This window comes from Sprattus sprattus, assembly GCF_963457725.1.
Source record: "Sprattus sprattus genome assembly, chromosome: 11".
NCBI lineage: Eukaryota > Metazoa > Chordata > Actinopteri > Clupeiformes > Clupeidae > Sprattus > Sprattus sprattus.
In genome coordinates, this window is record NC_137909.1 from 5,240,086 (window position 1) to 5,254,223 (window position 14,138).

General features: G+C 43.5%; 1 protein-coding gene across 3 annotated transcripts in view; it reads left to right on the plus strand.

The window, feature by feature from the left end:
* sema4d (sema domain, immunoglobulin domain (Ig), transmembrane domain (TM) and short cytoplasmic domain, (semaphorin) 4D) overlaps positions 1-14,138 on the plus strand; it is a gene marked incomplete at its 3' end in the record, with an annotated part of 44,564 nt that overhangs the window by 18,990 nt on the left and 11,436 nt on the right. For all 3 annotated transcript variants that reach the window (XM_080847933.1, XM_080847932.1, XM_080847931.1), the window contains exons 3-9: positions 3,070-3,140; positions 12,266-12,399; positions 13,107-13,252; positions 13,373-13,435; positions 13,557-13,655; positions 13,757-13,850; positions 13,988-14,104. In XM_080847933.1, coding sequence (XP_080704059.1) covers positions 12,303-12,399; positions 13,107-13,252; positions 13,373-13,435; positions 13,557-13,655; positions 13,757-13,850; positions 13,988-14,104 — 616 coding nt within the window. In that variant the 5' untranslated portion in view covers positions 3,070-3,140; positions 12,266-12,302. The remainder of the gene's footprint in view (positions 1-3,069; positions 3,141-12,265; positions 12,400-13,106; positions 13,253-13,372; positions 13,436-13,556; positions 13,656-13,756; positions 13,851-13,987; positions 14,105-14,138) is intronic.

Consider the following 14,138-nt stretch of genomic DNA (forward strand, 5'->3'; position numbering starts at 1 on the left):
ACCAGATGTTTAGATGAGTCGTTTTGAAGAGAACAGATCATGTAAGTGCCTTGCTTTCCATGATGTTAATGTACTGTGTTGTGTTTAATCAACATGTCAGCCAGAGGAATATATTATTTAAAATGGGATATCTTTTGAGATGCATTTAAAAAAAGAATTCGCTGGATCCCTTAATCTGATACTCACGTTCATGGTCCAGAGGTGGTTAACTTTGTTAATAAAGGGTCAATCCATTATCAGCGGGACACCCGTGACATGCAGACTTCCGCTGCCCTCTTGGGTCCCTGTCAGAGAGGGGTGTTCCTCAATGGGGGCCTGTCACACTGGGCTGAATTGAGACATGTCAGACTCCGGTGTCACGTTTTGTGGGAGTCAAGTGAGGCTGAGATCCGAACGCTTCCGTTCCTGTGTTAAGGAGAGGGCGACCCTGACACGGAGCTCATCAGTTAAAGCGTCCTGTCATCTTCTCCCAAACCCCTGATACCCCCTGCCTGAGTGCTGATGTGCGTGTGAACGTGGGGGGATCCAGACACCTGCCATTGGGTGAGGCGGAGGGAGGCGTGGTGGGCTGGGGGTGTTGAGTTTGGCTCCACAGATTTAGGATGACCATTGAGCATGGCTTCAATTGACGCCTGCCATGAGGATGTTTTGTCTGTGGTTAAGCTGTCAGTGCTGTGTATTGAGGGTTTCATCCTATTTATTATTCTTATTTGAGTCTTATTTGAGGGACCCAGATAAAATGGTTGTCTCAAAATGCTTCACACAGCTACCTCCTGTAGTTCTGGGTATTAAATATTCAGTGACCTGGTTTATAATGTGCTACAGAAAAAAGAAATATGCAGAGATGCCTGATACATAGGAATTATTGAGAAAGCCATTTGGAAAGATTTGTAATTAATAGAATTTTGTGCAAGAAAGCTAAAAACATGGTTGGTTGGCTTTTGCTACCTATAACCAGAGGTAGTAGGGAAGAGTGTATTTGTGTGTGTGTGCAGGAATTTCTGCTAAATTTAATATAATTATGTTGTTGAGGGGTACTGTACCAAAAACAGGCACTCACTTGTGATGCTTGGATGCCCTTCTGACCTAGATTAATTTGTATGGCATATTGTCTCTCTATCGCAGAATAATGATCTCTGTTGCAGTGCTAGGGGCAAAAGGACAGCGGAATTAATCGAGTTGAAAACACAGCTTGTCAGTTATTCTCTTTTCACAAGAACACTAATGAACAGAAGCATTGTTAGTCAGTAGTTTAATGTATTAATTGAATAGTTATATTCACCAATGGTTGGTTAAACTCTGTCCCTCCAGTATAACTAGTTGTTGGTTAAGCTCTGTCCCTCCAGTATAACTAGTTGTTGAGTTGAGTGGAGTCCCCTGCTCCCTCGACTTGTTTAATGTATTCATTCTTTTGAAGTCTTTTAATTTTGCGTGGGGAAGCCTGAATAAGCAGGGAAAGTGATTTGAATGGAGAGCTTGCCATCTGGCATAGAAGCTTAGAGAGCTGAGAGTTCACTCTACGTGCGTATGAAGCCGGGCATGTAGACACAAGATGCTTGGCTGGCTGAATATAAAAGAGAATATTACAGATGCTGTTGTAGAAATGTCTTGTGGCAGCGGTGAAGCATGTTTACCACAGTGTGAATCTGGATGGAAAATAGAAATAAGCAGACAGAATCAAAGCTAAGGATGTCTGCTTCCCAGTTCTGCAATATGGAGTTTAGTCAGATCAGAAGAGTATTGAATCATCTGGAATATTCCACAGGTTCTGCGCTTTAGGCACCCGCTGTCCTATTAGGTAGACAAGATCTGAATTAAGTTTGAATAGAGGGAGTCGCTCTTGCTGAATTATCAAAGAGCTTACTGCTGGAAGGGGATCTTCATGGATCAATATCTATCAGGTACACCAGACAAACGCTTGTTTACAGCTGATAATTAGCATAGTGAATGTATAGACTATTCATGCTAAATAATATACAGTATATATTCATGTTCGTATTCATATTCATGTTCGATACGTTTGTGTTCACCCTTTTTAGTTTGTTATCTGTCAGTTGTTGAAATGCCAACAAAGCCTTGCCTTGGCATGCAGTGTGATGGAATATACTCTGTTGTGGTAGGAGTTGGCTAAACAGTGCTACTTGAAGCAGTGGGTATTTTCTAGGTGTGCCAATGAGGGGTTGTTGCATTGTTTGTGATTTGTGCTGATTCTGTATTTAGTATTTAAAATGTTGACTGCGTATTATGACTGCCGCTGCGACACACAGGGTGTAACATTTACAAAATCTAAAAGGTCCTCTGTCACCTGTTGAGGCGCTCAAATTATTCAACTGTTTGATTCTTAAGGCAGTTCACGCATTCTGTTTGGATCCCGACGATCACTGCTTGTAGCTATATTTAATGGAACTTAATTATGATGGTGTATACCCCTGTCCTATTATGAATGTCGATACTTTAACATTAAGTATTGTTTTCAAACAACTAAAACTAATAATCATAATAATACATTTTAAATGCCTATAAAACTATAAATACATAGTTATTTTCCAAACTTTGTAAATAACTGTTTAAGTGCAGTTATAAAATGAAGCTCATATTGCTGCTTATGTAAACATGTACTTTTCACAAAATGCTCAAGTTTACAACAAGAATATATCATCCGTCACACTCATACTCATATTCACTAGACAGGTCACAAAACCACAGGACTTTACTCGCAGGCACAGTGCCACATCGATAAACCGTAATCCCTTACATCTTCACTCAACATAAGATATACGTCTATTTTGTCTATTGCTACCAGAAATGTAATCATTCAATATTACGCACTTTTCTTGGAACGGAAAATATCTTGTTATTTGACTTCATTCTTGCTCAGTCTCTCACTTTATGCGGTATGTCTAGTTCAAAGGTGGAGCCCTATACCTCCAGCTCTATGCACTGATGTATACAGACAGCTGTTTTCTGCACACGCATGCATGTGTACATGCAAAGATGCGTTCAAACAGACACCCGTGAGTGAGTGAGTGATGTCATTTGTCATTTGTCATTTTTCTCTCCCTCCCATAGCTTGAGGATTTTGTAATTCAGCGGGAAGAAAGCGACTTCTCCACTAGTCGAGCGCCGGTGAGGAGCCACAGGTCAGAAACAAACTCCCACCCCCTTTGGAACGCTTGCAGGCCTGCATGCTGCAACACGAATACTGCATGCTTGTGTTTTGCTAACAACCCCCTGCCCCCCTCCCCCCACCCCAACCAATGTCACCCCACCAACACCCTTCCCCCAAACCACCTCTGCATGTAAAAAGCCTTGATGGTGACTGTTCTGAGGCACAATCACCCATGGCCTGGGAATTGATTTGGGCTTTAAAATGCGAACCCCTCTTTCTATAAATGCTCTTTCTCTCCGGTGTTAATTGTCTTCCTGTGACCTGATGTTCCCTGAGTTGATTAAGATGCAGTTTTCGGCTGCTTATGCCCTTGCTGATTGTGCTGCTCAGGGGGCAACTCCCCCATCCCCCCTTGCACCCCTGCCTCTCTTTCAGCGAGACAGAAGGGGGCTTCTTTTTTTTTCTTTTCAGCAGTGCCCCCACTTATGCTTCTGCCTGATCACGGCTTGCCTCCCATTCGTGAACTTTTCCTTAAAAGTCTTCACAACATTTTACTACAATCAACTGACTTGTTGAGATCAGTTTTCCTTTAAATTAATTGCAAACAAGTTATTTGCTCTGTGTTACATAAGATGCTTACGTTGATGTTTTATTTTAAGCTATTCATATGTCATTCTTTGTGTTCCTTTCTGACGTATATTTCATAGTTTGATGAAGCCTTTATTTTGAAAGTGTTACCATTGTTAGCTGATTCCATGCCTAAGTCTGCCATGGAAAACGTCTGAGTGGTTTAAGCACCCATATTGCTTCTTTGCTACCCATTCTGTGTTAAGTAGAGCACAAAATTCAGCTTGACTTGAAATCTGATAAGGTAGTATATGTTAAAGATTAGGAACGTGTTCTACATGAACTTCTATTTTTTGGGATGTTTAGTAAACATGATTTTCTTATGCGGGTTAGTTGGCCTGACCCTGTGAGACTAAAATAGTGTGGGAACTGTGCAGTCCTATAGTTACTACACTGGCGTACAGAAAAACCACTGGCATGGTAAGGCAATCAGACAAGGCCAGAGTGTTACCGTCTTAAAAGGCACCTTTCATGAGCTGTGCAAGATGCAGCGATGAAGCATCAGTGCTTGTCTTGGACTGTTTCATCCCTGATAGGCAGAGAGAATCGATGGAATGTTTTGGCTCTTTGGCATTCTCCTGTTCTCACTGAATGTTTTGGCTCTAAGGCATTCCCCTGTTTTCACTGAAGGTTTTGGTCTCTCCTGTGCCAAGTTTCAAGTTCAGGGGGCCGGGCTGGAAACGTCTGGACTGGCCATGAACTCACAGAGGAACCCCAAAGAGAGCTTTGTTTCCACCCATCTAAATCAGACCATGAAATCCGTGCCATGCTGAAAATAGTCAGTGGCAACAGTGGGGAGCACTGTAAAGTGCCGGTTTCCATAGTTTAAGAAAGTGAGGGTTTTTAGGAGTCGTATTAAAGGCTGGTTAGTACAGGGTGAATGATGTAAGGATGGTGGACATCTGGGTGTTAGATGGCTCTCAAAGCAGGTCTTAACTGCTGCCGTTTTGTAGGAGGGCTTTCACAGTAAATATATCACCCAGTTCTTTTCATTAGTTTACCAGCATGCACTATACCAGTGAAGACTGACTGGGAAGGCCTTCCCAGTAAACTCTGTTTCCTTCTAGTGTTTCTGCCCAACACCTTTGAGGAATGGAATAGTATAACCTCATCATATAAATTGTTTAAAGCGTGGATGTGCCTATGGCAGCTCAAAACCAACTCCCTCAAGGGATTTAGCAGGGGATTCTCAATGGCCATTAACTAGACAGCCCATTAAACAGGATCTCTCCCTGGGTGTAACTTTTAACTTTTATTTATACACCACAAGCTGGAGAGAGAGGAGGGGGGGGGAGACCGTTGTAATGGAGGCCGACAGGTTACACTCACTCAGTAAAGTGCTGCCGCGAGGCAGATATGGTGGCGCAGACGGAAGTGGGACAGTGAGTGGTGAGCGCTCGGTAAGTGATCCCACCCCACCGGAGTTAAACCGGATCGCCCTCCTGAGGGGTCGTCTGCGCCCACCTCGGTCACCCTGGCACCTGCGCACACCCATCAGCAGGAAGGGCACTGGAGCAGCCCAGAGAGGGCCATTGGTCTGTCATGGCACCCAAAATAGCCAGGCAAGTAGTATTCACCAGAGCTTAATGCCCAGGATCATATTTACCTCAAGAAACAAGACTCTGGTTAACGGAAAAGGGCCTGGCTCTTGGGCTGTTCAGGCCTTTGACAAGGCAACAGGATTGCACAACAACTCTGCTAATATGTTTCACCCCCTCCTATATTTACACAGTTTCCACACCACAGAGAGTTTGCATCTGCTAATAGTTCATTTCTTTCCCTTAAGGTATAGCTATTGGCAGCAGGGGTCTCTAGGAAGTGTGCCTGTTCCTGCCACCTCTGGCCTGTAATTTGCTTGTGGCTTTTTTGTGGAGACATCCCTCTGTGTTGTAATGAGATTTGGACAAAGTGCAGGTGCACTGGTGCAAACACGGTCATCTCCGAGAGAAGCATTAGAGGGAGAAAATCCTGCCTTGGCGCCAACTTGGGAATGTCGCTGCTCTCCTCGGTCCTTCTGACTCCCAGATCCCTTAAAGTCCTTGTTTCGCTCGCTGTGCAGATGCAGAAAGGCCATATTTTTGTGGCTGAAGTTACTTTGGTCTCCTGGTGAGATGAGTGGCAGGCCCAACTGTTATGACTTGTAAACTGATCCCTCATGTCTATTGTTTTTACCAGGAGCTCAGCTGCCTCCGTGCCCTGGCTTCTCCCCCTTTGGGAATAGATAGGTATCCTTCTCCGTGCGTGCGCTTTGTGGGGCTGACAGTCTTGAGCACCCCCTGCACAAATGGGGCGTGGAGAATGTCAAGGCCGGGAGCTGAAGGATAGTGGTTGGAGAAGGTTTCTGAATGTCGACTGTTGGTGGCATGTCATGGTCACCTGTGTGTGTGTGTGTGTGTGTGTGTGTGTGTGTGTGTGTGTGTGTGTGTGTGTGTGTGTGTGTGTGTGTGTGTGTGTGTGTGTGTGTGTGTGTGTGTGTGTGTGTGTGTGTGTGTGTGCGCGCGCTTCTATAAGCGAATGGCATTGACTTGTGCTAAGGTAAGGATGGCCTCACCATAAATAAGATGGGCTAAATGAAGGGTCTTCCTTGTGTGTGCTGTCTGTCAAGTGTGGTGTGTGTTTGTTTCCTATGACCTCTGCCTAAGAGTGGCCACTATGCTTCCTGCACTAGCAGATGTTATTGTGATGGTGCTCCAAACCTCATCCTTACATTTTAGGTTAGGAAAGGCGCGCACACACACACACACACACACATGGTCATTACATTTTTACTGTGCTGCTGCAGAAGGCAGCCTCCCCAGAAGAAATCCTGTTTGGGGCTGCACCTCTCCACAACTCTGTTTGTTTATGGTCTTTTTTTTTCAAGCTTGCTCTCCTCATGTGATCCACGAAGGGTGTGTTTTGAAAGGCTCTCAATCACAGGCTAAATATACATTTTAACAAGAGCTGACCTCTCATTTCCCTTTAGTGTGGTCACTTTATGGTGAGCTGCGAGCTCAGCATCCATCCGGAGAGTAGTAATTATATGTGAGGGCATACATTTTGTGTTGGTTGTATGGTGACGACCTTGCCCAGTTTTCTCCAACTCCCTTGGGTTTTATTGCTACCTAAATCTAGCCAGCCAGGTTGAAGACTTTTGGTGTGTTTTTCTGCAATTTGACAAGAGATATATTGTTCTTTGGCTGAATATCAAAGCACCGAACTACGAATTATGACCCCGGTCATTTCCTTTTATTGTCAATCTCTCGTCTTTTATTTGCGAATGGAAAGATGGCAGCGGTTTGTGGGATTCATTTCTTTGTCTGATGTATTGGTTGAAAAAAATTATTCATATATGCATTATGTCAGAGGTTTGATTTACATCTGTAAAATTTCATCATTGCTGTCATGGACTTACCATGTTCTTTCTCAGAACAGGGACTCTCCATCTAACATTCAGTCATGCTATTTAGTCAATTTGGAGGATAACCATTTGATGTCAGGAAAACTCTTCGCTTATTTATGGGCAATTTTGGATGATTTCTGAATCTTTACTTTCTTTTGAATGAAAGGAATTCCTATTTGTTTTTGTGACTTAAGAATATGATGTCATGTGGAGAACTTAAATTCTACTGCCAAACCCAAAAACCCAGTATACTCCCATTATTTATAGTGCTTCAGACATCTGTCATCAAGGCCAAAATCTGTGGCTGCAGTATTGTGTTTGAGAGCAGCTTGACATGGCCGAAGAGATACCACATGACCGTGCTGCTCTCAGTGCTTACACAAAGATACCGAACTCTACAAGGAGAGAGAAAAAACACTCTTTTAGATAGGATGAGGATGACATTCGTCAGAATGGTTATAGATTCACCCAGAGGCATCTGAGGCTTGATAAACAGCAGTCGATTTGCAATCAGGTTTATTGATCACATGGCAGTGTGCAAACACACAGTGAGATATTCTATACCCTCAGATGTCTAACAAACTTTCTCTGAGCTTTTAAACTAGTGAATTCCTCTTATCAATATGCTCTGGATTGGCTGGGACTTGTGCATGAATGGGACCTAAAGGATGGGCACACTCAACCTTTTCAGCAATAAGACACTGCTCACATTGACCCAACTGGAGGGGGTGGGTTGGGAGGAGGGGACACTGAAGGAGCTGCCAGAGCATAGCAGCAGGGGCTAAGGCTGACAGGATGGACAGGATGGCACTGAGGGAGGGGGGAGAGCTCCCCCATACTGATGCCTGACCACAGAGTTAGAGCAGTGTCGAGCCAAGCATTTCGCTCTTTTGTGTCTGGGCAGGTGTTGAGCTGGAGTTGTGGAGGCCAGGGCACAGATGCGTTTAGAGATGAGCAGAAAGTTGTGGATGGTGTTTTAGATGGTCTATGACCTTTGCGTGTAGTGAGGCACATGTAAAAAATGTAATAAAAAAAAAAGAAAACATGAATTAGAATTTAAGAATATTTTTTCTCTGTAACATTAGTCAGCAAAAGTAAAGAACGATATATGAGACTGTATGTCTGTATTTGGCTTATTTTTTAATATTCTGTCTAGTTGGCTGAGCCTTGTATGCTCTATAAATCAGTCCTTTGGGGCCTGGGATCACTGGATATGTTTTGGCTTGGCATTAGCCTAATCTAGCCTGGCATGTGAATTGGCAGCTTGGCGAGTGGAGGAAGTGGATGGCCCTCTGTGCTGTGTCTCAGCTCCATTGTTTATTTACTGTAGAAAGTGCACAGAGAGAATAGAGATTACTCTTGTCCCTATGGAAACAAAAAGCCCTTTGTATGTTTGACCTCCTTTTGCGGGTCTTGTTATAAATACGTTATTTTGCCAGTGTTACTTTTGGTCTTTGGAGCTGCGGTCTAGCCGCCTGGTGTGTGCAAATTGTAGTAGCTGACCCACTTGTTACTCACACAAATGCTTCCGAGGTCACCCTCGCACATCAGCAAAATAGTGGCTCTTTTGTCTGAGGAATTTTTGCAGCTGAGTTTAGCCTGGTCACAGCTCCCAAAAGTAACTTCTCTGGAAGGGATGGCACATCACTATGGCATGAGTGAGTCAGTGTGGGCAGGAAGTGTCTGGTGGCAGTGGCCCTCCTCTAGGCAATACTTTATTTGTCATATCCAATCAATATCTTATTTGTTTAAAGGCATTGCTAGCAACCGATTTCCTGTAATTGCTCACTAATCAAGCTGTAAAGGAAGAGCAATTGGTAGATCCCATTCTATTTACCATATTTTTATCTCCTATGCCAATTTTAATTTTTTTTATATCAGGATACAGAATTTCTCCATATTTGTAATTGTAACCTTTCTGAAAGTATGAGTTGCCATGGTAATAATGTGGGTGACAAGAAGTCTGGTATAAAACATATTCTCATATAATCACATTAACAGACTTCACTATAAAGTGAAATGCTACTTGGTTTCAGTGAAATATTGCAACCACAGATTTAGATGCTACTGTGGGATGAAGTGAGCTGAATGAAGTGGAAAAACACACAAAGTTATGGAGATAGCTGCTAAGAGAATACCCCACCAGTTGTAGTCATCTAAGTTATGACTTTGTGGTTCTAGCAATCAAACTGTCATAGATGACAAACTGACAATTAATAGTAGTGTACTGCTGTGGATGAGCTGAAATGTCCTTGTCCTGGATAAGTTCACTGTAGAACTGTATTGCCATTACTTCATGTTCAAATTCTGGAACCGCTTGTTGGTTATGCAGCAGCTGCTCTGCCTGGCCAGTTCTAAAGCTTTGCTCTGGGTGCATCTGTGTCGCCTCTTTCCGCCAAGGTGTATTTTCTCCAAAGCGGATACAACTGAAAAGCTCATGTATGCCTGATATTGACCTTTTGATGTTGCTGAGGCTTTAGGGCATCCAGTTGAATTCAGTCAATAAAAGACCAATATCCGTGATGCCAACATGCTGGCTCAGTGTCCTCATAAAGTCAATGCAAATGCTTCATAGGCCTGTCATTTTTGTAGTTTGTAGTTTTTTTGCAGGCCTGCTGCAACTTGGCAGTACAACCTGCCCTTTCATTCTACCCCCTTTCCTCTAGACTAGATATCGTGAAGGAATAAGGAATTGTGGTGTTAAATATCTACTAACCCTAGGTTTGACGCAAGGGCACAGAGAGGCTTTACCGAATACTACTGAGCTTTGTCAATCATTGAAGCATGACATCTTCAATGGAGTTAAAAGCACCAGATACATTTCCCCCACCTGAATATCAGATACCTGGAAATGCGCTGTGTTCTTGGAATGCTTTTTTCATTGAAGTTAAATAAGGGTACACTTCCTCAGTATAAGTTTTTTTTTTTTTTTTTTTCTTCAGAATTTCCATGCAATGATGGTCAATAACACCATAGACTGTTGTCTATGACCAGTGCAAATGGCTACCTGCTATCAGAGTGCAGTTATTGAACACCTGTTATCAGATGGCAGTGTGAAGGGAATCTGATAATTGCAGACCTTTATGTAACCTTCCCTGACCCTCGTCCATCTTTCATGGAGTCAAACAGGCTCATTTTCTGCTGTGGCGGAACTCCAAAGAACAGAACCAGCTTAACCTGTTCTGATGGAGAATCACTTTCCCTTAGCATTCAACAAGCCTCACAAAAAAGCAACAAAAATCAAACCAGTAGTAGCCATCTGGCTGCGACAGCTTACCTACTGTAACTCCAGCTCTAGTGGTGGACTCTGGCCAAAAGCACATCACCGCCAGGCACAGAGTCTGAGGACTACAGAGGACTCGCTGGACTACAGCCGGCGCAGAGCTGCCCGCTAATGAGAAGGTCGAGCAATCTTCTGTGATCTCAGGTTAACCTCTGGACAACAAGAGACGAAACGGGAGAAGGCTAAAAGAAGACTTGGGGCATTGTTATCAGGCGCCTCCCCTCTAAGTCTGCTTTCCACCTCATTTGATGTGAAACAAGAACATTACTAGTAATCAAAATACTTTGGTTAATGGGTTAGTATTTCCTGCTTTCAATGAGAGGTGGGATTCTTTTTGTCACGAAAGGTGTTCAATTTCAGGGAAGTAACACTATAGTTGATGTTAATATCCACGTATTATGTTGCTGACAAAGAGGTTAAAAATAATCTTCTTATACTGTACTTTTTATAAATGCTTTAAATTCAATTTTGTTGTGTGCCAAGGGACTGATTTACTCCTGAGCTTTCTGCTTTTTGACCCAATTTGGCAGGGGTTATGGGCAGATTAAATCCAATGGGACATTTGGACAGGCTTTTGGATAGGTTTGCGTGTGGATTTTGAAGATGTTTAACATGTGCCACATATGAGTGTGCTAACCATTAATGTTGGCGAGCTCCTTGTCAGACAGAATGCCATGAACACTTCAGCTTGTTCTGGCACAGTGTGAGGGCTCCAGTTGTATGAACCATTTCAGTATTATATCTCACAATGAGCCATGGCTTAGTTGTCATTGGCTGTAGTCATGATTTGCTGGGTAACTAGTCAAGACAAACAAAAGCCAGAGAATCACTGGACAGTGAACTTTATCTTGGGTGTCATCTTTCGCTTCCATGGCTCTTTATTACACTAGCCGGCTCTGTCAAGGGAGGCTGTTAACCTCACTTATCAACTCTAACAGGAGGTCAGGGACGGCTGAATAGCTAGGGAGTGCCGGCTGGAGAACTCTAAATTAGACAAGCAAAAGGTAGGAACAGGCCTTTCTCTAAACAGTACGAGTGTTTGTGTTGACCCTGCACCCAGTCATCCCTGAGGGTTTGTGTGCAGAGAAGAGCAGCGTGTGTCAGGAATGTGTTCACGCTACAATCAGCTTCTTGCAACTCTTTTTATGCCAATGCCATCATGTTTTTTTTTTCTCTTGAAGTTGCTCTCTCTCTTTCTCTCCGCCCCCACTCCCTACACCTGTGCAGGTTGTTCTGATAAGGCTGCTTGAGTGAAATACCATGAGTGAAACTGTGTTTACATTTGGTCACACATAGACAGTGGAAAAGTTTTAACCACAGAATAGATCTAATTAAGTCAAATGGTCATGACTGTTCAGCCTTGAAGAGTAGTTTTGTTTGTTTGTGGTGACTGAAGGCATGGGGCCTCTCTGGTACAGGGAAGTAGGTGCATGTTGTGATTACATAACTTGATAGTTTAGTCACACAAACCTATGATTTTGATCTGCTTTGCGTAGAGTGTAAGTAGGGCAGTGACATTTTTTTCAAAAATACAGTTCTCATTTTGGCGAACTTTTCCTAAGTTTGGTTTAAATGAAGTGCTTCAGAAAAGGAACGTTTTTTAAATCCAGGAGGGAAACCGTGAAGAATCTTAAAACATCATCTCTATTCTTCTTATTTTTGTGCCATTTCTCTCTTTGCCTGCTTCACGGAGAGACACGCACTGCTCACCAACAGAAGAAGGGAAGTGGGCTTTGTGGCTTAAGATGTTTAGCCATTTGCACGCTTCATCAGTTGCACGTCTTTATCGGTCTCACTCTGAGATCCTCGCATTTGTTCTCTCTCTTCACAGACTAGATTCTAATTTGTTTGTCTGCCCTAACAGAGGTAACCTCACTCTGCCAAAGATCCCGGAAACTAATATGGCCTTCAGTGTTCTGGGAGTGTTTCTTGGACTGCTCCTCGAGGTCTCCACACACGGCCCATCCAGTGGTCCCAGGACATCTTGGAAACATGAAGGTAGAAAAGAATTCGCATGAAAGCGTTTTATGTTACTCATTCACTGTCCTTGTAAGGTTGGCCTTGTCTTAAGGCTAATTCTGTGTCATTTATAAACGATCTGCTGCATGGAATATGTAAATATGCTATCAAAGTCGGTGTCACCTCAGAGACTTGCAAAATAGAAGGCAGTCATTGAGACGGAGTGTTTGCTTTCATCGTGTGCACATGGCAGGTGGTGGGGGTTTCCAAACGTGTGTGTGCGAGTTGGATGTTATGCCTGAGCGTGTGTGTGTGTGTGTGTGTGTGTGTGCGCGCGCGCTGGTGTGCGTGTTGATGTTATGCCTGAGCGTTAGGCACAAGCAACCTGAGTCGCCTCTGCAGAGTAAGACGGATGCTGCCAGACATAGCGTAACGCAAAGTGTTGCCAAGTTCAGCGTAAATCATCTCTCACTTGTGCCCTCCTGCCTTCTCTCTCTCTCTCTCTCTCTCTCTCTCTCTCTCTCTCTCTCTCTCACATCAGGAAGTTCACTGTTACACTTTCATAAACAAGAAAATTCTTAACGAGATTTGATTCATTTTTTTCAAACTGAACAATTCAGACCTAGGGCTAGAAACCCTAACTGAATTGGCTGATTAACCTCCACTTCCAGGATCTGGAAATGGTCATAAAGTCTGTCTAAGTTGGTTCATTGGTCTGATGAAAATGTGTTTGCTTTTATGTACAGATGTGAATTTGGTGGAGTTCTCTGAGCCTGGCGTCTTTAACTACTCAATGCTGCTCCTGAGTGAGGAGAGGCATGTGCTGTATGTGGGTGCGAGGGAGGCCATCTTCGAGCTCAGCATGAAGGATGTGTCTGTGAGGAAAAACAAGGTACAACGCATATATGGAAGCCAAATGCTTCACTGGGATCACTCAGGGTTTTATACTTGAGTTACCCACTATCCCCTTAAATCAAATGATACTTAAACACTTCTTTTTATTTCCACACAGGTCATCTGGAAGGTTCCAGAGACACACATGGAAAAATGCATTGCAAAAGGAAAGTCAAAAGAGGTATGTTTGGAATGTCAGTTAAATCCACTATCAGTATTCTTCTATCTATGAAGTCTTCCATGGGCATTTGAGCATGTCAGACGAGTTACCATGCGTTTCCGTGTCTGTGTGTGTCTCACAGACAGAATGTCTGAACTACATTCGGGTTTTACAAGTCCTCAACAAAGACAGTCTGTACGTCTGTGGGACGCATGCCTTCCAGCCCCAGTGTGACCACCTGGTATGTCAACCATGGTTCTCTACAGATTTGCTTCCATTTAACCTTTTTTTTTTTTTAATACTGTGTGACCACAATTGATCTTTTTTTGACTTGTTTTCCAGACTTTAAAAGATTTCAAGCTTCAGGAGAAGCAGGAGGATGGGAGGGGGAAGTGCTCCTTCGATCCTGCACAGAGTTTTACCACCGTCATGGTTGGTGAGTTGACCCAGTATCCCAGTGGCCTTGGAGCCCATGGGAAGAGACATTATTGTTTCTCTGTGTACACTTTAGAGTGGCTACTCCTGTCCTGGCTGTGGAAGTGTGTGTTAAAGGTCAGATCTGTGATCCCCCAGATGGAGACCTGTACTCAGGAACGGCCTATAACTTCCTGGGGAGCGAACCCATCATTTCCAGATACTCCCTGTCCCAGAGTCTGTTGCGCACAGAGTACTCCACATCTTGGCTTAATGGTAATTACGATCGTCATTTCAAATCCAATTTTTG